General features: G+C 40.4%; 1 protein-coding gene across 5 annotated transcripts in view; it reads right to left on the bottom strand.

Annotated features, from left to right (window-relative positions):
• Positions 1-27,016, bottom strand: part of Gstcd (glutathione S-transferase C-terminal domain containing) — a 178,855-nt gene that overhangs the window by 60,731 nt on the left and 91,108 nt on the right. For 4 of the 5 annotated variants that reach the window (XM_063260591.1, XM_063260592.1, XM_013150586.3 and 1 more), the window contains exons 6-8: positions 19,443-19,558; positions 19,262-19,306; positions 17,154-17,282 (exon numbers count right to left, since the gene is read on the bottom strand). In XM_063260591.1, the coding sequence (XP_063116661.1) occupies positions 17,154-17,282; positions 19,262-19,306; positions 19,443-19,558 (290 nt within the window). The remainder of the gene's footprint in view (positions 1-17,153; positions 17,283-19,261; positions 19,307-19,442; positions 19,559-27,016) is intronic. The other variant, XM_063260593.1, reaches the window with a different exon arrangement.

Below are 27,016 nucleotides of genomic sequence, written 5' to 3'. Positions count from 1 at the left end.
TGACGAGCAGCCGCTTTGTAGCCAATTACTGGGTAACTGCCCACACATGCCTGCCAGATGGTTGGCTGCTCACTGCTCATCTACTGCAAGGTCTTCGCCACCTCAGTCTCTGCTCCCACTTCGAGAACAGGCTGGCTCCAAGGGACTTGTTAATATACATGTACCTTTCTCCTTTTCTGACTTATCTCAGATAAGCCATAAATAGGTTCCTTTTCTGGTATTCTTACTTCAAGAGATCTCTATTAACTGATCTATAAGAAGGTTCACACTAGTCTATTTATTATAGTTAAAATTGGCCAAATATACTTGAGTGCACTCTAATTTTCTAAGATGATTGTCTATATATCTGCTGTTTGTCCAGTCTATGTATACTGTATAGATCGTCTGTCCATTTGCCCAACAGCAGTTCCTTTTAATTTGAGCTCAACAATCTTTTTTCCTCTTTTGCATTTTCAAACCATTGTATCAAGGTTTATTTGGGTTATAAATTTAAAAAACATGCTTCCACCTAGTTTGCCAACTGCTTGCCAACTAGTTTGCCAATTTTTTAAACAAAAATTTATGTAATGTATGATGACAAGTGTTTTCTTTCAGATCCAGACGTATGCTTAGAGATGCTTAAATAGTGAGCAGTCCAAACAATGTCACAAATTTCTTCAGTGCTCGAATGTTAAACACCCACGGTTAGCACCCATTTAATGTTCTATGTTAAGCTTACTGTCTGTACTACACTGTACTGTTATCAATCTTCCAGATATTCAACAACTAAAATTAAATTCCTTTTGGATTTCTTTTTCTGGAATCCACCAGATCTTTTCCAGAAAAAATGTTGTATGATGCAAGGGTGACAGAGCAACGAGACCAGCACTGGGGCTGAGGATGGGGTAAGGGCCAGGTCTAAGTCTTTCCCAGCCCGACCGCTAGCCCTGGCTCTGCGCTCCACTGACCAGTGGGTGCTGAGCATATTGAGGCCATAATTAACTATACTCAACTGGTGTTAAATGACATCATAGCTGATCTCTCTCTTAAATAAAAAGGTAAAATTAATAAAACAGACCATCCTCCAAAAATCAGATGGCATTAGACATTCTAACAGCATAAGAGGTACTTATACAATTGTAAAACCTAAATGTGTATATGACCAATGAATGACATGTCAGTTTCTAAAATTCCCTGGACCTTATCTTCCTTATAGGAAGCCACTGCTGAAGTTATAATCATAAACACCCTGTTGATTGTATCATTTGACTCCTACATACTTAATTGATTCTTTGCCTTTGTCTCCTTTAGAATAAAAGCTGTACACCTACCCAAGATAAAAACTAGGTGTCTTGTGACTGTGGAAGAGACAGATACTTTCTACTGTGGGCCAGATCTCAAGATAGAAGGCTAGATGTGGCTCAGACCCCCACAGGGAGACCTTTTAATATGGTTTTTCATGTTTTCAACAACAGAGATAGAAATCAAAAGAAAAAATAACAATCTGATCTTTTAGCAGTGACACTTGGAGCTCTGAGACAGGTAAACTGAGATAAGGTGGAGCTGCTGGAGCCCCTCCTGGACCATGCTTCAAGTGCAACAAAGAAGGACATTGGGCAAGAGAATGCCTTTCTGCAATCTCAAGGACTACTGGAAAAGTGACTGTCCTAGCTGCCAGACAGAGAGTGGGTAAGCCATCCTCTAACTTCTTGCCCTCATAGGAAATCTCATCACCATCAGATTCATTACTGACTGATCTACTTGGACTTGCTGCTGACAACTGACGGGGCTCGGGATCCACAGCCCTCCATTAAGGGAGCCTTCTCAGAGCCCAAAGTCCCACTGGAGATCCCAGGTAACACATTCTCTGTACTTGTGGACACAGAGGCCAAGTGTAGTGTTCTGCCTGAGTTTTGAGGCCACTATATTAAGTTCTCAGTCTCTATAGGGGGTGTTGACAGCCAATCTATGCAGCCTTTGCAGACAGGGCTTATTTCATGCAGGTTCCAGACTCACTTCTTCTCTTGTCAATCCCATAGTTTGACATACCTCCAGTTCCACCTGTGTTACCCATACCATGCCTATTTTAATTCGTCTCAAAAACTTACACCTATTTTCTCTAGTAAAACCTCTCATCAGGGACACATATCACCCCCTTCCTTTCTTATTCATCAAATTCTCAGACATAACCCTGGTCAGAACTGGCAGGTAGATTTTACACACATGCCCTGCCACAAAACTCTCAAATATCTTCTCACCTTTGTTTGTACTTTTTCAGGATACATAAAAACCTTTCCCACAGCCAAGGAGACTGCTAATATACTTACTAAAGTCCTGTTACAGGAAATCACCCCAAGGACTACAACCAAGGGGAGTGGCCCCTACCTGGTGTTCTTGTCAACCCCAACAGCAGTCAAAGTTGCTGGACTGCCATCCTGGTTCTATATCACTCAAGCGGTGCCCTCCCAGCCCTCAATCTAACCATCCTATCACCTACCCATCTCTGTTGCACCAAGGCCTCACAACCACAACTCTCAGGCTAAATCATGTTTTGTTATCCGTTTTGGTTCCTTTCTTTCTTTCTTTCTTTCTTTCTTTCTTTCTTTCTTTTTTTTTATTGTTACTGGGGATCGAACTCATGACCACACACTTTCAAGGCAGGGGCTTATGCCGCTGAGCTAAATCCCCAGCTGGTTCCTAATTTCTTACATTCTATTATTCTTTTTACAGCAGACTCTTAACAGTCTTTCCTAAAGATTCCCACATCATGTGTAAGATTGTCTTCATGTTTTTCTACGTGACAACTGTCTTAGTTCTCTCTACTCTCAGCTGTTTAATCAAACATGAGATTCCTAAAGGCATAGGCTCTTGTCTCCCTTATAAGGACACAGCCACAGCCTCCCCACACCTCTTAATCTTTCCATCTCAACTCCTGGACCAGAGAGAAGTCCTACCTACCTACACTCTTAACTATTGCCCTTTCAGATGGAGGAATAATCACCTCTCATAACTTCACTCCTAGAATAATCACCTCTTATAACTTGATTCCTCCTAACCCCATATTTATTTTTCAGAATTCTACCTCATCATACTAATGATTCTACCTCACTGTGGTCCTGACAAAATGACATATCTAAATCAAAGGCACCTTTCCTTTTACCTCATCTGGGTCCTTAAATACGATAATGGTCTGCCTCCTCATAGCACCTTGTCTCTTTGTTTTTCCAGTCTAACGTGAGGGCATCATTCACCAATGATAAAGTTGTCCTGGCTGAAATAGCTGGCACTAGCTCTGCATAGGCATCAACCGTCATCCTGTCAACTATCCTAAATTCCAATATGATGCCCCCTTTCAGCAGGAAGTAGAAAGGGAGAGAGACTTTGTCTTTTTTCTAACAATAAAAAGACAGGCTGGGAATGAAAGGATTTTGCCCTAGACAGGACATTATGGCAGTGAGAGATGGGCCCAAATGACATTTACCTTGAGGTCACCCTCCCCACCCCTAGGCAAGTTACCTGTGGTGCAAAAAGAGCTCCAATCAGCTACTTGCGCATCAGCGATGCCACCTTTAGGCACCACCCCAGTCAAAAGCTATATGTATGGCTCCCACACCACATGTCCAGCAGAGAAAGTCAGAACCCCAGTGGTCATGGAGTTTCTCTCCATGTTCTTAGAATAAAGGCCATTTCTACTTTATATTCTCTTTTTATCACACCGAAAGTTCTATGAGTTTGGATCCTGAACTGGTGAAGTGGCAGAATCTATATACAAGTGGTCCTGAGCTCATTTAATTAAATTCCAAATTTATCAATTTGGTTGCTTGGAATCCTGTACTGTTGTTCACAAAACCCACCTCATTTGGGGGCTCATCCGGGATTATAGGATCCAAGCCTCTCTTGAGGCAATTATTCCTCAGGGGGACTACTAGGAGACGTTCCTCATCCCTAAGGAATCTCTTTGTTTCAGAGAAACTAAAACCTGTGAACACTATTTCAGAGCAAGCAATCCAGATCCTTACTGGTAAGATTGTTCTAGTTTTGTTGTGGGTGCCCCTTGGGGGGGTCTTTGGAGACATTGGACACAACATTAAAATCTCCAAGACTGTTCACAGACAAGACACAAGATGTCTGCCTGGGACTTGTTAACTTGTTGAACTAGTTCTTGGTTAATTTCTGTCTTTGTTTTGTTAATCTTGTTTGTCACTGCTGTAGTTTGTTGTGACAAACTACAGCAGTTTGTAGTTTGTTTGTTTTTTTGTTTTTTGTGACAAATGGGTCAACCTGCTTCCTCTGCTGTCACGCTACCTTGTGTTCTTAAAAATTTTCAGGAATTTCTTCCGGGAGAACATGGCGGATAGATAATAGCAGCTACAGAGGCTCTCTGAGATAGCCAACTTAGAATCCAGGAATGATATGGTGTGAGGAGTCCGAGGCAAGGGGAGATATCCCTGCTGACCCAGGAATGAAGTAAGCTGAGGGAAACCAACTGGAAATGCAATTCCGGTGCTATAACCAGAACACATAAAATCTCAGCACAGAAGCTGGATCCCGCGCTGCTGGAAGCTGCGATTTGAATTTCCTGCTGCTGGTGCTGCATCTCAATTGGCACAGCAGGGACAGAGAGATGCAGGAAAGCTCTGAGAGCCGGAATCGGCAAATGGAGTTGAGAGCGGGACTGGTGGGGGGTCCTGCATCGACCTGTGGTGAGTGAGAGGAACGGGAACCCTTTCATAGATTAGGAGGCTCCAACAGAGGACATTCTGGGACTGGGCAGACTAGCCAGAACAGGACACTGCAGTGACTGTAGTTGCATATTCCCCTCTCAAGCAGGATTGGTAGGGAGCCCTGACCTGGGTGATGCCATGGATTAAGACCCAGTAGGATAGCCCAAACCAGGTCCCAGTGCCTCGTGGTACACCCTAGCAGTGCTGGAAGCCTTCAGTAGGTTGACCTGGAGGGGTGGGCGCAGCGGAGGCTGCCCATGTCTGTGTCTCCCTAGTACACTGCAGTGGGCGGGAACACCTAGCTGACAAACAAACTGTAACTGACAAAGAAAGAAACCTATATACGCTTGTATGGAAGGAACGAAAAATATGGGAAGAGGGAGCAACAAGAAAGGGTCCTCAGCACTCAATCCTGAGAACACTGATCCAGGAAAAGTAAATGCAAAGGAGAATGAGGACAGAAAACATGCAACATCAGACATGGCACCAATAGACATAAAGTGATCTCTCTGGAGCCTCATAGATGAGTTCAAAAGTGAAGTATTTAATGAAATAAAGCAAGAAATAAGTAGAATAGTTAGAGAAATGCTAAGCACTACCCAAGAAAAAACAGATGGTGGAATGGAAGAACAGAAAAAAAGGGGAGAAATGTTTGATGGAGAAAATAGAGAAAACATAGAATATGTGAAGCAGGTTCAAAGAGATTACCAGGAAACTAAAAACTCTATTGAAAGCTGGCATAACAGCTTGAAAGAAACTAAGGATAGATGATTTGAACTGGAGGACAGATTTGTAATGTGGGAGCATGAAATGAAAAACTTCTTAAAAATAACAAGAAAACAAACAACAATAATACAAAGGCTTGAAGATGATAAGAGGATCTATAACTTAAGAATTAAAAACGTAAAAGAAGAAGTAGCGACACAAACAAATGAACTACAAAGGCTATTCACAGAAATAATCCAGGAAAATTTCCCTAATTTAGCAAAAGGTAAAAATACTCAGATGTATGAGGCATACAGGACCCCAGCCACCTACAACCCAAACAGAACAACACCCAGGCATATAATCAAAATTCCAGAAATCCAATATAAGAACAGAATATTAAAAGCCGTCAGAGACAAGAAACAGATCACTTACAAGGGAACACCCATCAGAATTACAGCAGACTTCTTGGCACAAACCATCAAATCATGAAGGACATAGGGTGAAATAATTCAAGCTTTGAAAGACAATAACCTCTAGCCAAGATTGATATATCCTGCACAACTGTCCCTAGAAATTGATGGAAAAGCAAGGTGCTTCCAGGATAAAGAGGAACTAGGGGAATTTGCAACCACCAATTCAACTCTACAGAGAATACTGCAGGACATTCTAAAAAAGAAAAATACCAAGATTCCAGAAACAGTGGCAGAGAGGCCACAATGAATGGAACAGAAAGTGAAATGAAGAAGACAAACTGACAACTAATGACAGAAAAAGAGCTCAACAGAAATGAGGCAGAGAAGGTTGGATGGCAAGAACAGCTATTTTGGAGAAAGCAAGACATCATAATAACTAGTGCTGAATCAATATCATCTTGTTTTGAAGTCCCATCAAGCTTTTGTTCTTCTGTCTCCATCTGTCTTAACATGAGGTATCTTATTGGATTTTATTATATGTGATAACATAAAAAACTTTTATAGACAAGGAGATTATACAGATTATACATTGTTCATTTTCTGTTAGTTGGTTCTAAATACCCTGTAATACTGTCATTCTCTTGAATGGTTTTACATTGTCTTGATATGTTTGATGCTACAGCATACAAAGTTATACTCAAAGATTTCAAGGAAAGAGACACTATGGTAACTACTTTTATGTCAGGATAACTGGTAGTGACACACTATTTTGCTTAAATGGTTCTGTTTTGACCTGTGCTGTTTTGTTGTTATGTCCTCTTTTATCTCAATCTCCTTTTTTTATTATTTACTTTTTTATTTTTATCTTTTTAATTAAGGGAAAAATACAAAAATAGCAGGATATATTATAGTAACCCACTTTGATTTCCTATTTACTTGATTTGAAACCCTGTATTGCTCTCACCATCTTGTTTTGACTGATTTTCCGCTATTCTGTTTTGCTTGATACTGCCAAGTTTAAGAGTATAGGCAACAACTGTGAAGACAATAAGATTCATTATGACCCCCATTCTGGTTTGACTATTATCTTCTTTTGAAGTCCTGCAATGTCTCCAATGTTTTGGTTTTACTGGTTTTGTTCTTTACTGTTTTGTTCAATTTTATTATAACTGAGGATAAAGGCAATTCTTTTTAAGATAACAAGAAGCATTATGGTAACCAATGTTGATCACATTGTATTTTGTTTTTACAGTATGTGTTATGTCCATCTTTTTTATTTGACTATTTTGTTATGCCACATTTGGTTTTATTCTCTTCAAAAAAAGTATAAGAACTGTGGGAGTAATAAAACCCAAAATGTGTAATTGTCACTGTACAAAAGAGAGGAAAAGAAAGTGCTCTAAAGGATATAACAGCATGTATATTTAAGTGTATAAGATAGATAACCATATTACTTAGTTTTGTTGGATCACTGAACAGAAATATTTGCTGTCTCACTGTTTGAATGTCCACTTTATATGCTTTAATTTTGTAACTTGAACAACAATTTCTAAGATGACAATATGTAATCTATTAACTAGTGATTTCCTAGTCTTTACTTTTTCTGAAATTCTGTATAACTTGTAATCCTTTTCTGTTTTTTTTTTTTTTCCTCTCCTTAAATAAAATTAAAAAAATTTTTTTCAGGAATTTCATGGGAGAGCCTCTTCCTAAGGTGAACCGGTTTTGTGAATTTAAATGGCCTGCTTGCAGAGTCTCTTGGCCTCTGGAAAAGACTTTTAACCTCTATTTGTGTTAACAGGTCTATTTCAACTCTGAAAAACAACAGAGCGGCTGCTGCTGCAGGTGCCCCACCCAGAAGGTCCCCTGGTGAGAGGGGATACTTGTGAGGCCTGCATGTGCCCCCTCTCCTTGCATGTGCCCCTCCTGAAACCTGAGGCCCACATGTCTTAGGTTCCCACTGCAGAGAATAGTTCAGCCCCCTGGCACCTCTTCCTTCTTCCTGTGAGCTGAGCATTCAGCTGGAGCAAGGCACCTTAACTGTTTCCTGCCCAGCTATGCCTGGCACAGCAGCAGCAACACAAGCAACCAGACAGCGGCAACCCAGGAGGAGTCAAAGCCAAAGCCCAAGCCAACACCAAGTGGTGGAGCAATGATGGCTTGCAGGTCTCCAGGGCCAAGAGCAAAGTAGCAGCACGGCTTCCCTCATGGACACAAGCCTGGCCAGCTGTAGTGCCCTTTTCTGGGCTTCAAGGTAAGGAGGCGCTCCTATGGTTTCGCAAGACTCATTTGGGTGCTTTTAAAACACCGTCTAATCTGTATAAATGGAGGTAAGTTAGGGACCCGACAAGGCTCTACCTACTTTCTTGGAAAGCCTCCCATACACCTACTGATCCACAGGCACCTGAAAATAGACAAACCCTAAATATTCTGTTTGTCTCCCAGTCTGCCCCGGATATTAGAAAAAAGCTTCAAAGGCTAGTAAGATTCAAGGTAAGGCAGTCTCAGAGTTAATGGGGATAGCCCAATAGGTGAGCTTGGTCGACACAGGAGTGAGCTTATTCAGTCCTACAATAGCCAGTAAGTCCCTTGACTCAAACCAACACAAGCATTCAAGGAACAACTGGAAAAAATAGAAGCTTACCCATGGACTCAGGCCAGCATTACGGATTTGAGCAGAGTGTCCCTAACCCACTTTTTCCTTGTCATGCCCAAATGTTCTTTCCCTTGATCAGACAAGAGTTGCTCCACAAGTTACAGGCTCAAATCTCTTTTGAGGGTACAGACCCTTCGGTGTCTCTTAGGTTTCACAGAAAGACTAAATACTAAAGCTCGTCAGAAAGTTAAATCAGAGGTGACTACCATTCCTCCTTCTGCTATTCTTTTTACTTGCCCTCTGACTAAAGGATACTTGTTTCTGGTGGATTCACTCATGGCAGAGTCTCCAACTTTGTTGCTGCAAAAATGGCAAAAGGAGATCCCTGGGGTCTGGACAGAATCCAACCCACTATGATTTGCAATCAACCTTGTAGTCACCCTTATCCCTGGGGCCACCCCAATCCTGGTCTGACAATATCCACTCACATTGCAGGCCAAGGAAGGAATTTCCAAGCACATCCAAAGGCTAAAAGTGGGCAATATCCTGATTCCTTGTAAGTCAGCCTGGAACACGCCTTTGCTACCTGTCCAGAAGCCTGGGACTTCAGATGATCAGCCTGTCCAAAACCTCCGAGAGGTAAATAAGAGTCCTGACTCTACACCCCACTGTTCCTAACTCATGTGCTTTGCTCAGTTTGCCTCCTCCTATGCACATCTGCTACTCTGCACTGGACCTGAGGGATACCTTCTTCTCCCTACCACTGGCTCTGGTAAGACAACCCCACTTCACCTTTGAATGGACAGACCCGAAGATGCAAGAATTAGGACAACTGATCTGGATACATTTATATCAGGGGTTCAAAAATGCGCCAGATCTATTTGGGCTCCAATCATAATGCTTCAAAATGTAAATGATTTATTGCTGGCCACTGCAGACTTGGCCTCTTGTCTGGAAGCCAGGGAGGCCCTATTGGGAGACTTAGACAAACTGGGCTATCGAATCTCTGCCAAAAAGGCACAGCTCTGCCTGCCCAAAGTCACTTATCTGGGGTATAATAAAAGAAAGAAAATGGGCTTTGTCAGATAGGATTGAGGATTGCTTAAAAATCCTTCTCCAAAGACTAAATGTTAAGTTAGAGAATTTCTAGGTGCTTTGGGCTACTGCCGGTTGTGGATCCTGGGTTTTGCTGAAATGACCCAGCCACTCTACACCTCCACTGGAGGGGATCCATCTGGAGCTTTAACCTAGACTGAGTTGGAGGAACAAGCTTTCAGTGATTTAAAACAGGCTCTTGTAAATGCTCCAGCCCTCACTCTCCCTGACTTAGCTAAGCCTTCCCAATTACATGTAGCAAAAGTCATGGGATAACAAAAGGAGTCTTAATCAGTATCTAGGACCCTGAAAGAGGCCTGTTGCCTATCTTTCCTGGCGATTAGACCCCATGGCTGCAGGGTGGCCAAACTGCCTACAGACAACTTCAGCCACTGCAACAGGGAAGCCACTAAGTTGACTTTGGCCAGAGACTCCAAATAGTAGCCCCCACATGCTGTGGAGACACTATTGCAGTTACCTCCTGATAGATGGCTTTCCAATGCTTGCATTGTCCAACACCAAGCCCTTTTACTGGATACTGACTACAATGAGTTCCTGTCTAACTCTGTCCCCAATCCAGGGACTCTTCTGCCTGATGATGACCCCTCAATGCTAATACATAATTGTATGCACATTATCGACTCAGTTTCAAGCCTGAGAGCTGACCTGACTGAGGTCCCACTTGCCCAGCCTGAAGCTATTCTATCACAGATGACAGCAGTTACCTCCAAGGTACTTGAATGGCAGGAGCTACGATGACCACAGAAACTGAGGTAATATGGGCCCAAGATTTAGGGTCAGGAACTTCAGCCCTGTGGGCAAAACCCATAGCCCTTACTCAAGCCCTAAGATGGGGACAAACAGTTGGTACGCTTTTGCTATCATCCATGTGCATGGGGCCATTTATCAGGAAAGAAGACTATTAACCTCAACAAGAACAATGATCAAGAATCCCCTGAGATCTTAGACCTCCTGGCTGCCACTTGGTTGTCTTGAAAGGTTGCCATTATGCATTGTTTGAGGCACCAATGAGAAGACACCCCAATAGTTCATGAAAATGCTCTTTCTGTTAAGATAGGCAGAGAGGTGCCACTAAAAACCAGTGGGGCCTATAATGTTCCTACCAGCTCTCCCACCACCCCTGCAACTCAAGTCATCCTATTCAGATTCAGACTTGAGACCAGCCAAGAGCGTAAAGGCCCAACTTTTTCCAGAAGGCTAACAGATCGTTGGGGCACCAGCTCATCCAGGAGATCCATCGGGCCACTCACTTGGGGGAAACAAATTGGCCAAGTTATCTTGCCTGACTAAAGAGATCAGCCAAAAATGCCCACAATGTCTTAAAGTAAAACCTAAGCTGGCTCCCACTGATGTTTAAAAGAGATAATAAAGACTTAGCCCTGAAGACCACTGAGAGATAGACTTTACTAAAATGGGAAGAAAGAAGAGGACATAAATATCTCTTAGTTCTTGTAGACACATTTACTGGATGGACTGAAGGATTTACTACTCAGACTGAGTCAGCTCTCATAGTAGCTAAGAAATTCCTCTATGAGATAGTACCTCAATTTGGTTTGCCCACTTTCCTGGGGTCTGACAATGGCTTAAATTTCATAGCTCAGATCACTCAAAATTTAGCTGCAGCTTTAGAAGTCAACTGGAAATTACACTGGGCCTATCGGCCTCTAAGTTCTGGCCAAGTTGAGAGAATAAACAGAACCATAAAGGAAACTATTTCAAAACTGGCTCTTGAGACTGGCAAAAACTTTAGGGTAAGTCTCCTTTCTTTTGCCCTTCTGCATGAGTGATGTACCCCCTACCTCCAGGGCATTACTCCTTTTGAGGCCATGTACAGCCAACTGCCCACTTTGATTCTCCATGTCCAAGATGGTAAGTTGGCTGCTGCCACTAATGGGGAACTTGTTAAGTCCTTACAGGCTCTCCAGCCCTTCCTGCACTGGACCCACTGCTTGTTCCGGGGCCCAGACCACTCCCGGAAGACCTGATGACCCCCTGGAAGCTCAACCTAGTGATCAAATCTACATCAAAAGGAAACAGCCCACATCCCTAGGTCCCTGCTGGGAAGGACCCTACACAGTCACCTTGAGTACTCCCACAGCTGTCAAGGTTGCCAGAAAAAGCCATTAGATTCATCACTTCCACTTCCAGCTTGCAATACCAGAGTCTCCAACTAAGCAGACTATGTATAACTAATATCAAAACCAGATTGTAAATATCTCAAATCTTGATTCTGGTTTTTCATGGTAGTAGGGGCAAGGACCTAAGTCCCTCACTTTGGAAACATTTAGGGCTCTGGACTTCATATTCAGTCTGTAAATTTCCCCTTGAAGCACTCCCCACTTCAAATTAATTGTAATTCGACTGTGTAGGTACAAAATGTCTTCCTGTTCCCTCAATCAACATTTAATCTCCCCGCCAGGAACTTGGTTTGCCTCTACAAATGGCCTCACCTCTTGTGCTCGTCTGGCTGTCTTCACTGGACCTAACCCTGAACTCTGTATCTTAACTCATGTTCTTCTCCAAGTGTACTAGTATTCTGGAGAAGGAGGGAGGAAACATATGGAGTTGTCTAACCTCACAAGAAAAAAGAGGGCCCCAGTTCCTATTCCTGTCCGTTTGGGGTTAGCAGCAGACAGTTCTGCAGCACTAGGAACCACAGCCCTCATAGTGGGGGGAGGGGGTCCAAAATTACCAGATACAAGCAAAAAATAGATTGTGATCTAGCATACCTGAACAAAATGTTCATCACTATCTCTAAACTCCCTGGCTAAGATGGTTCTTCAAAACCAGTGCGGTCTAGACCTCTTATTCTTAAAACAGGCTTGTTTTTAAAAAAAAGTCTTAATCAGCTCAGAAAATACCTAGCTGATAAAAAAAAAAAGAGAGAGACATTATCAACAGAGTTGATATAAAAAATTTGTTCTCCACCACCCCATGGCTGACTACCCTATTCTCAGCTCTGGCAGGACCCCTGATTTTTCTCCTACTGGCCATTACTATTGGCCCCTATATGATAAACTGTTTAATACATTATATTCAAAGGCAAGTCCAATCTATTAAATTAATGGTTATACATTCCCAACACAATGATCTACAAAATGTAGATAAAAAAGGTAACTTTTAAAAGGATGACATGAATCAAGGATTTGATTCATGCACTAAAACCAGTGGGGAATGTTGTGGCTTGGCATAACTAATGCCATCTTGAGCCTTGCATTTAACTACTCCCCTGTATTTGACTCAGAAAAATGGGAAATTACTCAGAGTATAAGTCCCATGAAAAAAGCAGAATGAGCTGTATCCACAGGAGAAAAATTAACCTGCTCAACAAAAGAAGCAGGATACAGGTGTCAACTGAAAATTAATATTAATGAAAGATTCAAGCTAAATTGTTTCCAACAGGATGTCTTTTGTGGTTCTTCTCTCTTTTAAAAACACTGTAACTTTCCAGTTTGGGGTCACCTGTTTGGGCCCTGAACTGGGACAGGGAGTCTGTATACAAGTGGTCCTGAGCTTAGTTAATTAAATTCCAAATTTAGCAATTTGTCTGCTTGGATTCCTATATTGTTGTTTATGAACTGACCTCAAGAGCAGGATACCAGGATAACAATAATAAGTACCATAGTATATCTTGTTATCTTCACAATAGTTGTCCATTCAATCAGGTATAGAAAAATTAAACCCAAAACAAAATACTATAAAATCAATCAAAACAGAATATTGAATAGAGCAAAAACCAACAGAAAACAAAACAGTGAAAACAATATTGGATTTCAAAGACAAGATAGAAAGAATCCTCCATTTTTGCTATACTGCATCCTCCCAAGAGATGCTCAGACTGCTGGCCTCAGGTCAGCATAATCAACCAAACAACACAAGCATTTAGTTGCTTTGGGCACCTTAGCTGCTATCAACCCAGGCTGACCTCGGGGTGAAGGTTTTCACACTGCTCTTGTTTTTGGCATGGCGCGTTGCCACTATTGCCCAAGTGACTACTAGCCTGATATCTGGACCTTCTGCGGTGTAGTTTCTTCATGGAATAAACTTCCTGCTTCTTGCAGGGAAGAGGTACTTTTCTGAATGAGACGTGAGTGGGAATTCTAAATAATATTTTAATTATGATTTCAGCTTCTCTTCCCTTCCTTCCTCCAAGGCTTCGGGCATCCTGAAGTGACCTGCTTCCTAGTTACCCTCTTTCCACCCCTGCTTTATTTCAGTGTAATCTGCTTTCTACCTCTACAACAAGTCAGCACTTTTTTCCTCCACCTTCTTTCCCCCTTCACACTTCAGACTGTGTGATTCAGGGTGTAGAATCTTCACTGTAGTTTCATCAAAGACTGATTTTTCTGGTTCATATTTTAGTAATTTGTATTTCTTGGGGGACTTAAGAGGGTTGAAATATGTCTATCTGTCATTTTTACTCTGGAAATCTCTTTTGCCTTAATGAGTTATAAAATTTGTGTTTACAGGACAAATAAGTTCTCCAGTTGCTTTTCCTTTAAAACAAAGATGTGTAGATCAGTGACATAAGCACCTGCCTGGCAAGTGTGAGGTCATGAGTTTGATCCCCAGTACAAAAAACAAAAAACAAAAAAACAACAACCACCCAAGGACACATAATTATTTATCAAAGGTAAATTATACTTATAATTGCATATATTTATTTTAATTGTACACTAACAGACATACCTAGAAACGAGCCTGTAATTAAGTACTCTGCATACTGCTAAGCCATAAATAAACACATTAAAATTGTTAAGGGTAAAATAGCACAAAGCAAATAAAAATAACTTGAATTATTTTTTGAGATTTTAATAAGCAATATACAAAAGTATAAAAAAAATTCACCAGTGCTTGCTAGAATTGGAATCACTCAATTCAAACATTTTGGTGGGCAGGCTGATAAGGCTTGATCCATTTTTATGTTTAATGCAAATTGTATAATTTTCGGCAATCATGGCCAAATACTTGAAAATAAGTATTTGGATCATTTTTGAGAGGATGAGTACTAAGATTTATTTTAGAAATTAATGGTCAAGGTATTTAATTTTTTAAAATGAAATTTTAAAATAATGAGACTTATTTATCCTAGAAAAAAAAAGAATAGGAAAGAAAATAATAATATACTTTCTTTAAAAGTAGCCTTAAAAATACACCTTTATAAATAATTTTGAAAAGTCATCATTTAAATGTACCATAATACTCACCTCTGGGTCACGCAGCTATATACATGGAAACTGGAAAGAACCTAAAAACCTTTTCAGAAGTTACTTTTGAAAAGATTTTTATATTTTCCTCAGGACACTGTTCATCATTATAATGAAAATCAGTAAGCCCATGCAAGGTTATTCCTATGACAACCAAATACTTGTTTTGCAGGAAATAATATAGATAATCCCTAACTTACGTTCTGCTTATGGTCTCTGACCCAGTCTGTGACAGTATAAATGTGACGCCATGCAGTATATGCAGTATTTGCCACATTTCACGGTTTGGTCTTTTCCTGTTTGGTCATCACCTGCTTAGGGAGGCTCACTCAGGATGTGTGATGGTGGCAGCGGGAGCCTCAGCGCCCAGCCCTGTGTGAGCAGAGAGGAGGCTGCGATGCTCAGTCGGGCGGTGTATTGACTGCACTGCCTACTGCACTATGTCCTCTTAGGAAAGGTTTATCAGGACCTAATGGGCCAGGGAATATCTATTATGTATTTATTTCTTCAATCTTTATTGCTGATATGTTTATATACATAAAATATATTAAAGATGGGGTGTTTTGAAAACATTTTTACAAAATATAGCAGACACCTTAAAAAAATACCAATTAGTACAATTTACTCCCATTGCTTTTTAATGTAGTTTTCTCACATCTGAGATCACACTGCATGGAGTAAGAGGCTCCATGAATGGAGCACTCCCTAAGGCCCAGGCACCTGCCTCAGTTTGCATGCATGGTATCTGTATTGTATCAGCAAGAATTTTAGGACCTTTTTACAGAAGGGAAAAAGGAACGATGATAGTTTAAATAAACTGGTCAAGACCACGCAGTAATACAGTGTGCAGCATGGAGTGCGGCATGGGAACCCAATGTGTTGCCTTTTCTTTTCTCTCTCTTTTTTCTGTCTTTTCTTGTGCTCTTTCCCCTTTTCTTTCCCTTCCTGGGGATTGAACCCAAGGCTTGTGCATTACCACTGAGTTACATTTCTAGTTCCCCAATCCATGCTTTGCATCACTGTTTACCATGTTAGTTGATTTTCATGTCATTAACAAACCACGGTAAGTATCACGTAAATGGGGCCGTCAGTAGGATCATCTCACTGACACTCGCAGCCCATGAGTAATACTATTTTTAAATTTTTTATAGAAAAATGAAATGAAATGTAGTTTAAAGTGCATTTAATTTCCAAAGACTTTGAATATTTTCATATGTTAATTAGATATTTGTATTTCTAAAGAAATGTATTTATCAAATAGGCACAATGTAAACCAGACACTTAAACGATGGAGGTGCAGCATGCCAGGGGTATTGAAAGACCTTAATACAAAAAAGAATGAAAATATTTTGACTTGTTCCCTTTAATGGTTTCAAATCAAACTTGGTCAGCAAGGTAGGAAGTGTGTTTATTTTTGCCGCATACATGTTATTGTATTAATAGAGATAAACTAGTAATTAATATTTAAATTCTCATGTATAAATGATTTGTTAAAAATTCCTCAGAATGATTGATCCTGACTTAAAATTCGTTTTTAAAATCTTGATTACACTATTAATTTTAATATCTAAAGAAAAATAGCAAAAGTATTTGTAAAGCAAAGGTAAATGCTGAAAAAGCCCTTATTAAAATTTCACACAATCATGGCTGATGCAAGTTGAATGTATTTCCAGTGCTCAGATATTCTGATTTCCTTTTATAATCCTATTATTTTTATTGCATTCTATCTAACCAGGGAGTTATAGCCACTGATTCATTTCATCAGATTTATTCAGTGACAATGCCTCAAAAATATTCCTAGGCAAATTATTTCCTTGAGAGTGAATCTAACTTTGGTTTAGCTTCCTAAGTGATTTTAATTCATGTATTTTATACCTTGACAAATACAATTATAAAAAAGAGAAAAAAGCCATTAAAGGCATATAATTATGAAACATAGAGAAAAATATTACATACTTCCAAAAAGACATTTTTAGTTGTTGCTCATGAATTATTAGACAGAAGTGATGAGAGTATGTCACAGTGAGGTCTGTGCCTGTAACCCACCGAGGACAAACAGACCAGGGTGTGCAGAAGGGACCCCACATTCTGAGGTGGAAACAGGCCATGGCCTCTCGCCACCTGGGGCCTGGGTCACACAGGCTTGGCTGCTGGCCTGCTTCACGGAAGAAGCTGTGCTTCCACCGCAGCACTGATGTTAAATTAAAGCTGTGCACAGAGAAATTCCCAAGTCAAATGTGGTCTCTGCAGAGCTATCAGTAAAGTAATAATCATATGCTGCACTTTATACTAAAGTATAGAAAGTTATACATTTGCTTGTTCAGGAAAGAATTCAAAATTATCTCATTTATTGTAGGGCACATCATTTTTCTTACTTACATAAATAAATGGAAATTGCTAGGTTACTTACCCCAATGTTAAACATTCCTGCAAAATACTCCATATTTGCTTGAATGAACCAAATGTTGCTTAAACCTAGTGCATCACTTCTCTTCTTAGCACGGATTAATGATAATTCTTTGTTTTCTATTAATATAACCTATATTTTACCCAGGAAAAAACAGTATATTCAGTAACATTATTCAGACTTCAGTTCAAGCATTATTACTTAGCCTTAATAACACATACTCCATAATGAGCCTCTCTCCTGTGCTAGGAATTATGCCAGTTACCCTGGCACGGACATGAAAGAAGTCCTTGAAGCCTTACAAGTTAAATGAATGATACTTGCTATCAGTGAAACAAGTATGGCAGTACAGTGGGACAAGCATTTTTGTGCTGTTTAGTTTTGAGATGGGGGGTGTGTGTGTGTCTCTCACTAAGTTGCCCGGACTGGCCTAGAACTCAGGATCCTCCTGCCTGAGTCGTCCAAGTGGCTGGGATTACAGGCATGCGCCTACACAGCAAGCTTATGAGAGTATTTAATGAGAGACCAAAAATGTGTAATGGAAGCACCCAGCGTTGATAACCAAGAGGTTTTTATGGGGAATTAACATAACTGAGGCCTACAACACGAACAGAAATCAGCTAGTGGAAGGAAGAGTGCTTAAGTCAGACAAAACACATGTGGAAGCCCAAGACGGGACAGAGTGCAGCGTGTCTGAAGGCCTGAGAAAGCTGGCATTGCCGGGCCATGTGCAATAATGACAGCGGGCTGGAGAAGGGGTGGAGAGGTACTGGGAGCCGGACAGTGCACCGTGGGAAAAACGAGATTCTGCCAGCAGGAATGAGCGAAGCCCAGGCGGGAGAGGTGAGGCCGAGGGCAGGGAGCCGTTAGGGGCCTCCAACCGGAACCGAGAGCAGTGAAGATGCCTCCTCGCTGTCCCCGCTGTCCCACTTCTGGTTCCTGTTTGGCCCTTACCTAGCCTGGATCCTCTGGTGTAAAATCTGTTAGTGTCCCCTTGGTGTTGAAGACTTCCCAGTCTTTATTCTAGCCTGTCCTTTTCCCAGTCCCCACCTGTCCAAGCCTCTAGGAGACACTAGGAAAGCAAAAAAGAGACTACATCCCTGACTCTACCTTGCCAGGAATCTGCTCTATGAACTCTCTTCCTCTTCATCATGAAGGTCATTTTCTTTCATAATAAAACACATTTCTCTTAAATTTCCTGGTTTATTTAGTCTTCTGTGTCTAAGAAGACCATTCTCTCTAACCATTCTCTTGTGTGTTATTCTGACCAGTGTACTGGCTTGGCAAATTTTTCCTCCTGCAAATATTTAGTATAGTTAGATCACATTTTCCAGAGAGCTCAGAAAGACTGTCTCACTGAACATGTATTTATTTAAAAAAAAAAAAAAAAAAAAAGAGGAAGAAGATGCCCTCCCAACATTTTTGTGTTAAAAGATGGTCACTGTGGGGAATTAATTTAACATGGTGGGAGACTAAGTGCAAACTTCTAGCCAACGGTGGCAACAACTAAACACAAGCATACATTTACTTAAAAATGTACTCCACAGTCACTAAAATATGGACATGTGTAAAGCTATATTATTGAGTGGAAGCAGGGATTACAACTACATTTGCATTTTTAGAATTTCTAACTGTAATGTCCAAATGAACAAGGCTTTAATGAGAACAGAAGAAGAAACACATTTGATGGACTGATAAGTTTAGGTTTCTTTTTTCCCCCAAATCTTATTATCTTATTATAACTTTGATGCAGTGGATCAAAAGAATACCAGAGAAACATGCTAATGTAAGTTTCAGAAGCCAGCATATCTAGCTATCATTATGTTGGAAATTAAATAAGTTTAATCATAATTATTTTATTTAACAATGGAAGAGCCATGTATTTTAAAAAGTATTTAAACACCTACACCTTTTTAAAAAGCTGATAACTGTTTAGTAGTCATATTTTATCTCTCCCCCCCCTTCTTAGGATTCTTACCTTAGAAGTTTACTTCAAAGGCAAAAGAAAATGCCTGTGCTGCATATTTCAGTTGGGGGAGTGACTGGGAACTCAAGAGCAAGGATAAGCCCTCCTACAAAATGTTGCCTTTTATTTATTATGTAGAATTTACCTGGCATGATGGCAGCACGTGAGCAAGAACAATTCCAAGGTGGCCCTGGAAAAGTCAGCAAGAAGGAAGTTAACTTTGGTTCCTGTGGTTTCTGCTCATTACAAGACAGCAAAAACATGGCTTTGTGTGTGACACAGAAAAGTCACACAATCTTGAAAAGAATAAAAAAGACATGTGATACCCCACCACTGCAGAAATCCACAATTCTGTCACCACGTTTGGCCTGACTCATGACCACATAAACAAGGTTGTTTAGCTGTTGCTGCTTCCTCAAAGCTCGGTCACCGGTCATTCGGCCTGGGAAAGACGAGAGATGAGGAAAACATTACCCACCGTGAGGGACGAAGTGTTGGAAAGGGCCTCTAGAGCACAGGAAAAGGACATGCACAAACAGAGGAATGCAGTGGATTTCACGAAACTGACTACAGGGGTCTAGACCACTGCAATGCAGAGATGAATTCTACTTTTACTTCGCTTATCTAATATATCTTTTGATGAAAAAAATGTCCTCCAGTGATGGAAATGCTAACTAAACATTAATTCAGGAGCATAAGCAACATGCGCAATAAATTTTAGCTAGATGGAAAAGAAAGCCAGAAACCATTATCTCCCTTTATCACTTTCAGACATACATAGCAAAGTTGATGTGCTTTCAATACATTCCTTAAATTTCCTTATAGAGAGATGCAAAATAAATAAAAGCTTTTTTGCCATTTTACTGGCACATTCTTGAACCCTGTATTCTCCGGTCAGGGTATTTGCATTGTTTGAACTGAATCAGTGGAAGTTGTATTTAGAGAGATCTAGCTAAAATGGTAAATTTCTGGGCTTTTTTCTCTTTTTTCTTGCTTTGAAGTTTCCTTTCCTCATGAGTCAGACATAGAAATTTAATGCAATTATAGATTAAAGATAGGGCATTTCCAAGTATGAAATGCCTTGGGCCTAACAGCATGAAAATAACTTAACCTCACTTCAAAAGCCACTAGGCAAGTCCACAAAAATATCTCCAGAAAGACAAAAACACTATTTGTTTTCACATATTTCAAGTGCATTCTTTACAAGAGTGGTTTGATAAAAAATTTTAAAATGATACCAAGGTTTTTTGGGTTCATTTTAACAGAAAAATAGCGTATTACTTTTTCTTTCTTTTTTCATGTTACTAAATTAAATAAAAAGCATTAGGAGATTTTACCTTAGGGCAAAATAGAAAATGACAACCTCAGAATTCAAGGGTAACCTCAGAATTCAAGGGTAAACATATATATATATATTTATATATAACACACATGCTATGTTCACAATTCTTAACTTCCATAGCCAGCATACAAAGTATTGTATCTTTTTTATGTCAGTGGATCTGTCTACACTGTATACTCTAATAGCTGCATGGTATTTCTTTAACTATACACCCTAATTATGTAACCAATTCCATATTATAATGATACCATCATTACACAGATCTTTAAATACAATCTCAATTATTGAGCACAGTCTATAAAGTGAATTTCAAACACAGAGAGGTTGTAAGTCAATAATCTGGTGGTTTCATTTGTGAAGATAGTTGAATGTGGCTTTTAAAGGAATTATCTATATTTTTTTCTAATAAAATAATTGTAAACAATTTAAACATGAAGTGAAAGCCCTTGTAATCCCATCCTTTATGGATAACCACTCCTAAGTGATTTTATTAAGAAAAACTTCAAACACATAGCACAACTGAAAGATCCTTAGTGTACACCTCTGTATTAAGCCCAATTTTTCCTCACTATAATGAAACACCGAAAGCAGTGGACTTAAGAAAAAGAGGCTTAGTTAGCTTAGTTTTAGAGGCTTAAGGTGCATGCAGCAGCATGCTGGCTGTTGCAAGGACCCCTGACAAGTGGCAGGAGGAGCTGAGAGAGACTCAGGATTGTAAGTTTGCCCTCCCAAGGGTGCACACCAGGAGACCAAGACTCCCTTGCTAAAGTAGTGCCACCTCTCTGCTCCACTCCTGAAGGGTTATTTCCCTTTTAGGCCCAACCCAGAGACCAAACCTTCCAAGGCAAGCCACACCCACACGGTGGACACCTCTGCCCCATCACATGCACTGGACACTAACAACCCTCTGGACTGCACCCACATCGCTCCTGCCCATCCATCCTGCTATTCACCTTGATGTGCCTTATTTTTGGCACAAAAATAGGAAAAATGGAGATAGGGGTGGAAAACAGTCAGAATACAAAACAAAAACAGAAAAAAATCAAAGTCCTTCAAGGCCATTTGGAGAGCTAGAATCACAAATTCTGCTAGCAAGGAGCCAGCATGAGAAAAGGAACAAGCACAGCCATTTCTGTCTTTGCTCTGTTTGTAGATTTCCCAGCAGCTTCTAGCCAAAGGATTTTTGTAAAACAAAATCAAGAGAAATTATCTTTTTTCTTAAGAACCAGAATCAGGAAAGAAAAAGTTATTAAATATAACACAGTACTTAATAGTAGATCTTACACTATATTTTTATTAGACATTTAGAATTACCTAAAATTCTTAGGGCTGTTTCTAAAGCCAGTGCTGATAAGGATTACTTTTCCTTGTAAGATTGCGTGTGCGTGTGCATATGTGTGTGTGTGTGTGTGTGTGTGTGTGTGTGTGTGTATTGAAGGCACAGAGGTATTTCCAGGGTTGTGTGTGAGGAGAGAGACTTTCGTTACAAGTAATAGTCAGAGAGGTTGAGCTAAAAATACGGCAGCCAGATGTGCCAATGCATTAAGGAAAAATTACCTCTAATAAAACATTCCCTCTTCCATTGCAGTTTATAAACATTATGAAGCTTCTGGAAACAGAACCAGAATTGCAAATATATTTAAACAAGGTTAAAAAAAAAGAATTTTTGGGATATGGTATTAATTTAAAGATCAAACCCTACTTTCTATTTTTGTCCAGTATCCTGTGCCTGAGATATCATTTAGAAGCAAATAATTACATTCTACTTTTAGCTTGACTAAAAGGTAAGAGTCCTTTAGGTACAATGGAAAAAGAAACCCAAGAACAAAATGTCTTAATCCAGGAGAGGGAGGTCCACTCTGTGATGTCCTTCTACAATGGCGCTTCTAATCCAAGTTGGAATACTGGAACTTTAGTGTTGTTTACATTGACTCTCAAAGCCAGCACAGGACAGAAGCCCTGGAAAAGGAAAGCCAAGGAAAAGGCATGTTCAAAGACCAGCATTTTCATTTGGTCCAGAACAACGAACAATACAGAAGAACCTCAGTGGAAAAAGTGCCCATGTATATCCAGGATACATGTTCAGTCTCATGATTTATGTCCCAAACCAGGCAGCTCTTTCATTTTCTAGTCTGAAGCAACAAAGTACCTTGCATGGTAAACTGCTTATAAGGATGAAAATGGTTGGGTTGGATACTTACGAGGCTTCACTCCTGAAATGTTTTCTATGGTTTGTTTCAAAGCATTTTTTTGAGATGTTGCAAAAACCATACCCTGTGAATTTTTAAAACATGATTTCTCTTAAAAAGCTATAAAATCAAGAGAGCAAAAGCAAATTCCTTCCCCAGAGATTGCTGCAGCACACTCTGCCCAGGGGAGGTGTGAGACGGCACAACAGACCAGGTGGCACTTCAGTGGGCTGATGACAGGGAAGGGGGAAGGTGATAATCAGTTTCAGTGTTTTCACAACAGCCTGATGGGCAGCAGCAAGCCAGGCAAGCTGATGGAAGCCCTTTCTCATGCTTCGCAGGGCAGTGGGCAGATGAGCCCAGGCCCCACGCACCTATAGTGTTCCTGCTTCAACAGCTGCCAGGTTCCTAGGATATGCCCAGGATATCCACCATCTGCATGCGGTGGATACACCTCTCAGGGAATAGCAATCCCTGTTTCCAAGGAGCTAACAGGGCCCTAAGAAGGTGTGTGGGCATCGGTGCTCTGCAACAGCACGTGTGCTGAAGATGAATACTATGGCTGAGACTTTAGAGAGGACTTCACAAAGATCTGGAGCACGCCAGTCTACTCTGGAGAAACAGACCCAGCTGGGAGACCAGGCCCACAGCAATCCAGCTTCTTTAAGAGAAACCGCACCGAGCTAACAATGAGGGACAGACGAGGAGGGGGGAGGACAGCAGATGGGCCTGAAGTATTCACAGGACCAGAGGGGAAAGGCCACTGCCTACTGTGTCTCCATATCCCACAGAAAATGCAGCCTTACTCTAATATGCAAAGTGAGTCCCTTAGAGATTAGTTCTATCCAAATAAATAGCATTGTTATTCTCACATTACATATTAAATGTTCTCTTATAATACTAGCTTGCATCATTTTTACCCTGGATAATGTATATCTTTAAATTAAGTAGGATTATTCCTAAAATTTTTAGGAGCATTCAACCTCAGCTGATGCTCACTGCGATTAATTGACTCAATTAAAATGGAATTTTTCAATTAAATTCATTGAGTCATTTTGAACCCTAGTATTCTAGATTAAGACATTTCTTGGGGGGCTGGGGATTTAGCTCAGCGGCATAAGCTCCTGCCTTGCAAGCAGGCAGTTGTGAGTTCGATCCCCGGTACCGGTAAAAAGGAAAAAGACAAAAAAAAAAAAAAAAAAGCCATCTCTTGGAATCCACATCCTTCTCAGGCTCCTCTTCCCTTGGAACACTCACCAGCTTCTCTCTCACTCCATGCAAGAGCTTACACTGAGTAAGCTCTCTCATTACTGGCACACAGCACCCAAATACTTACAACCTAGAGGAGAGGTTCAGTTTGGTTCATGGTTCAAAGGATTCAGTGTATGGCCAGCTGGCTCCAAGGCAGAAACAGCACAATGGAAGGTGGTGGAGCAAAGCCGCTCACTTCATGACAGCCAAAAAAGAGGGACAGAGAGTTCCAGTGAGAGATACACCCTCAGCCCCAGTAACTCACCTACTGCAACCAACAGCACACTTAGCTATGGACATCAGTGGGTGAAACCACTGAGGCCTACCGTGCCCATGATCCGGCCATGTCTCCAAGGGGCTCCTACTCCAGTCACACTAACAGTAGGATTCACTGGTAAAGTCTCTTCAGAGTCCACCATTAAATATTTTTCTCTGCTTACATAGCTTTAAGGCCTCCCTCTGCCTTAAGAAAAAACCAACATATATAAATCAAAAACAAAGGAAACTTGACTTCTTGGTGAGAAAACAAGGACCTTAATGATGTGGGCCCTGACTAAACTGCTAGTGTCATTTTCTGCCTTGTGTGTGACCCTGATGTTCCAAGCCTCTCTAAACAAGCGATACAAAATCAGGCCTTTATACAAGTGTTCCCTTTACTTGAATCTTTGCTTTAGAACTTGAGGAACCAACCCCATCACCTTTCCTCACCCAGGCTGCTTTTACAAATATGTATTACTTTTGCAATAATGATAATAAAAATGATCTTTAAAAAGAGGAAATAGGGGCTGGGGATTTAGCTCAGTGGCATAAGCATCTGCCTTGCAAGCAGGCAGTCGTGAGTTCGATCCCCGGTACTGATAAAAATGAAAAAGACAAAAAAAAAAAAAAAAAAAGAAGAGGAAATAACTATTTTTCAAACTCTTTATTAGCCAAACATTACTAATATTTTCTACTATAAAGCTTATTATTATAAATTAGCAAAAATATTTATTACAAAATGATACTTAGGCAAAAATTTATTATAATATCTCCTCACAAAAGAACCATTAGCTGAAATTGTTCCTGTGTTTCTAGAATAAATATAGGTTATTTTTCCTAGAACAACATGAAACTGGTTCCAATTAAGAGTATCAGGGGCTGGGGATTTAGCTCAGCGGCATAAGCGCCTGCCTTCCAAGCAGGCAGTTGTGAGTTCGATCCCTGGTACCGGTAAAAAGGAAAAAGACAAAAAAAAAAAAAAAAAAAAAAAGTATCAAAAGGCTGATAGGCACATAATAGGCACTCAATATTAGTTTTAATAAATGAATTTTCTCTTCCATGGTAACACATAGTGCATTTTAAGGCAGCATGCTACATCATGCAGACACTATGTATAGATTCAAGTTAGAAATCAATGCTTTGCCTTCATTTACTGAAATAGCAAAACAAAGTCAACTAGGAGTTAGTATTTTAAGTAGAGAGGCAAGTTTTTGAAAATTCTTGTGAGGGAGTAAGAAACAGGTATTTAAAACGTATGAAGACATCAAAAGTTAGAGGGCAGGAAGAGAATTTGTAAGGAACTCCTGAGAAGGAGCACGGAAATAAGAAACATAAAGCTTCTGCTTCAGGGAGATTTTGTCTTAAACTGTGGGATAATGTGCTGGAAATACTAAATGTACAATAGTGGGCTTTATGTGTTTAAAAGCCAGCTGCAGGGTGGCAGCATCATCTTTTTGATGGCACTGAGCTCCCAGCAGTGAGCCTTTGCAGTGGTGGACACTTTTGAGGCCTCCAGTCCATTCACACACCCACCTTCAGGTAGGAAACCAACAGCAGCCCAGCGGTGTGACGGAGCTTCTCCTCTGATAATGCTGTGTATGTATATACCAGCAAAGCACTCATTAGGAATGAAAAGATGGCAGAATTCAGCAAAAACTCGAAATATTGAAAGAAGCTAACTTATACTTCCTAAAAAATACATTATGACTGCAGAAATATCTTCCTCAGTCATTCAACAAGCAAACCTGCCTGCGGAGAACTATTTTAGAAAATGTTAGAGAGAAAGAAACGTACAATATTTTGTTTCTTAATAAATTTATATCTTATTTATATCTTAATTATAAGACATTATACTTGAGCTTATAAAATGTATTTTATAAACTACATTGTACAGTATATTTAAAGTAATTTCAACAACCATAATTTATAAAAACCTAATTATCTTTAATTAAGGCTTCTAAAATGTTTTGGAGTGATTGACAAGACCTGATTACGGAGCTTTGGAATTTATTAAGCACTTAGATAGCTGAGGTTACGGTTCGCTATAAAACACTCCCCCCAAGTCTCATGTGTGCAGAGGAGAGGCTCTGGGGAAGGTGACTGCATCACGGGAGCACTGCACTTACCAGTGACTCGGCCCACTGGTGAGTGTGGAGCTGAATGCGCTGTCAGGAGCCCAGTCACAAGAGCTGAGTCAGGGCGCTGTCACCTATAAGGGTGTACTTTGGGCCCTGGCTCTTCCCTTCCCTGCTTCCTGGCCATTATGGACTGAACAGTTTTCTTCTATCATGCCTTTCCACCTTGCTGTTTCTGCCTTGCAGCTGGCTGATCATGGACTGGATCCTCAGAAACCACTCAAAATAACCTCTCCTCGTTTCAAATTGCCACTGCCGAGTATTCTGTCCTAGCAACAGGAAAGTGGCTGATACAGATGACGTGTTACCCAGCTTCAATCTGTCACTTACAAGGTTTTCTTTTCTTTTCTTTTTTACATAGCAGGACAGTTGAATGCTAAATCTGAGGTCCCGAACCTTAGCACTTGCCCAAAGACACATGGCCGCTAAGAAGTGAATCTAGAACTCTCCTGCCGGTCTCATTCCAGGTTCAGTCTTCTTTCTAACACATTCTACTAATTCTTAAGAAAACAGGTAGCTTAGATTGTGATTTTGGAATCCTGGTGTGTTTCATTTGTAAGAGTTCAAGGAAGTGAGAGGATTTCCAGAAGGCAAGCAGGCGATTTCTCTACTAATTATATCTAAGGGAAAATTAATTCTTCAGAATCAGTCATAATTGCATTTTATCCCAATTTTTCCTCTAAGTAAATTTTCAAAGAACCGGCCAGCAAAAAGGATCAATGTAA

This window comes from Cavia porcellus, unplaced genomic scaffold, assembly GCF_034190915.1.
Source record: "Cavia porcellus strain 051 isolate PalLab524CR breed Dunkin Hartley unplaced genomic scaffold, mCavPor4.1 scaffold_14, whole genome shotgun sequence".
Lineage (NCBI taxonomy): Eukaryota > Metazoa > Chordata > Mammalia > Rodentia > Caviidae > Cavia > Cavia porcellus.
This window is presented reverse-complemented; position numbering and strand designations above follow the sequence as displayed.